Consider the following 1,666-nt stretch of genomic DNA (forward strand, 5'->3'; position numbering starts at 1 on the left):
ACTACAGTAAGACGTCATGACATATTACACACTATCCCATCAGTAGTTCAGGATGAACTATGCCATTTTCACTACAGTAAGACGTCATGACATATTACAAACTATCCCATCAGTAGTTCAGGATGAACTATGCCATTTTCACTACAGTAAGACGTCATGACATATTACAAACTATCCCATCAGTAGTTCAGGATGAACTATGCCATTTTCACTACAGTAAGACGTCATTACATATTACAAACTATCCCATCAGTAGTTCAGGATGAACATCACCATTTTCACTACAGTAAGACGTCATTAAATATTACAAAAAAATGGCATAGTTCATCCTGAACTACTGATGGGATAGCACTACAGTAAGATGTCATTGCATATTACAAACTATCCCAACAGTAGTTCAGGAAAAACTATGCCATTTTCACTACAGTAAGACGTCATGACATATTACAAACTATCCCATCACTAGTTCAGGATGAACTATGCCATTTTCACTACAGTAAGATGTCATTAAATATTACAAATGGATATCTTACCAGCAATTCAATCATACCAAGAAATAAAAAGCAGAAGTGAAAAGGTTAGAAGCTGAGGCTGTTAGGATACATGATTGTTATGGTCTATTACAATCTGTAGTCATTCCAGAAAAAAATGGTATGTTTGATTTTTATTTCATATTTTTCAAATTTCCATTTTTCTGATTTCACTACAGTTGGTGTTAGGGTATAGAATATAAAAGACAGTTTTCAGAAAAAAAAATTCTAATAATTTTGGAGCTTTTAGAGGTTATGCAAATAAAATATGAAAATTGTAAGATGAAAATAAATATTTGTTTTCTTAACATGAAAATCGCCTTTCACTGAAACTGAATCAGTGAAGTCTTCATAAATTCAGAAATATCTATAAGTTAAAATACTGAATGATAAAAAAACAATTTTTTTGGTACAAGAGACTTGTGATTATTACTAAAAGCTTTTCAAATTTCATAAAAATACACTTCAGTTATAGTACACATGATTACTGTGGTTAAAAGATTGGTAAAACTAACTGAGCTAATATTCTTATTAAACAGGACTCTTAATAAAATAAGGTACATAAAGATAAAATCTTTAAAATTTAAGTGCCTGTGGTCTTTCTCTAACATTGTTTAAACAATATTACTTGGAGTTTTGTGAATATGAATTATTCGAAGCATATAAATTACTCTTGGAAAACTTACATCCAATAATTTAATGGCATTTCGATGATCCTCCTCTTCTCTCTCCAGTCGTGAACGATACAGCATGCAATCCTCTCTAAGTTGTTCGACCTGTCGCTGAAGATTCACCTTCGTCTCAGATTCCAAACGTTCCAGGTTATTCTACAGTACACACTTTAGATTTAGTATCAAGTTGCACTTATAGTAATTATACTCCTGTTTAAATATATAGGGCATTTAAAAATAATTTGTGTCAACATTATAAACTTTAAAAACAATACCTTAAGTAATGAGAAGTTCATGCTTTCATACTACTAGTAGGTTAATGTGACTAATACATCGTGTGAACACTGATCTACATCACACACTCTACTACTGTTTGTTTGACAGCTACACTAAGGGCTATTTGCACATAGCTGTCTCTAATTTTGAAGTGACAGACAAAGGGGAAGGTAGCTACTCAACGAAACA

At 31.9% G+C, this 1,666-nt stretch overlaps 1 protein-coding gene across 1 annotated transcript in view; it reads right to left on the bottom strand.

The window, feature by feature from the left end:
* The window catches only part of LOC106477317, a gene marked incomplete at its 3' end in the record, with an annotated part of 4,896 nt that extends 3,517 nt beyond the window's left edge, over positions 1 to 1,379 (bottom strand). The window contains exon 1 of the mRNA XM_013937901.1: positions 1,217 to 1,379. Within this exon, the coding sequence (XP_013793355.1) occupies positions 1,217 to 1,282 (66 nt within the window). The remainder of the gene's footprint in view (positions 1 to 1,216) is intronic.
* Positions 1,380 to 1,666: the final 287 nt, after the last annotated feature.

This window comes from Limulus polyphemus, unplaced genomic scaffold, assembly GCF_000517525.1.
Source record: "Limulus polyphemus unplaced genomic scaffold, Limulus_polyphemus-2.1.2 Scaffold14180, whole genome shotgun sequence".
Taxonomy (NCBI): domain Eukaryota; kingdom Metazoa; phylum Arthropoda; class Merostomata; order Xiphosura; family Limulidae; genus Limulus; species Limulus polyphemus.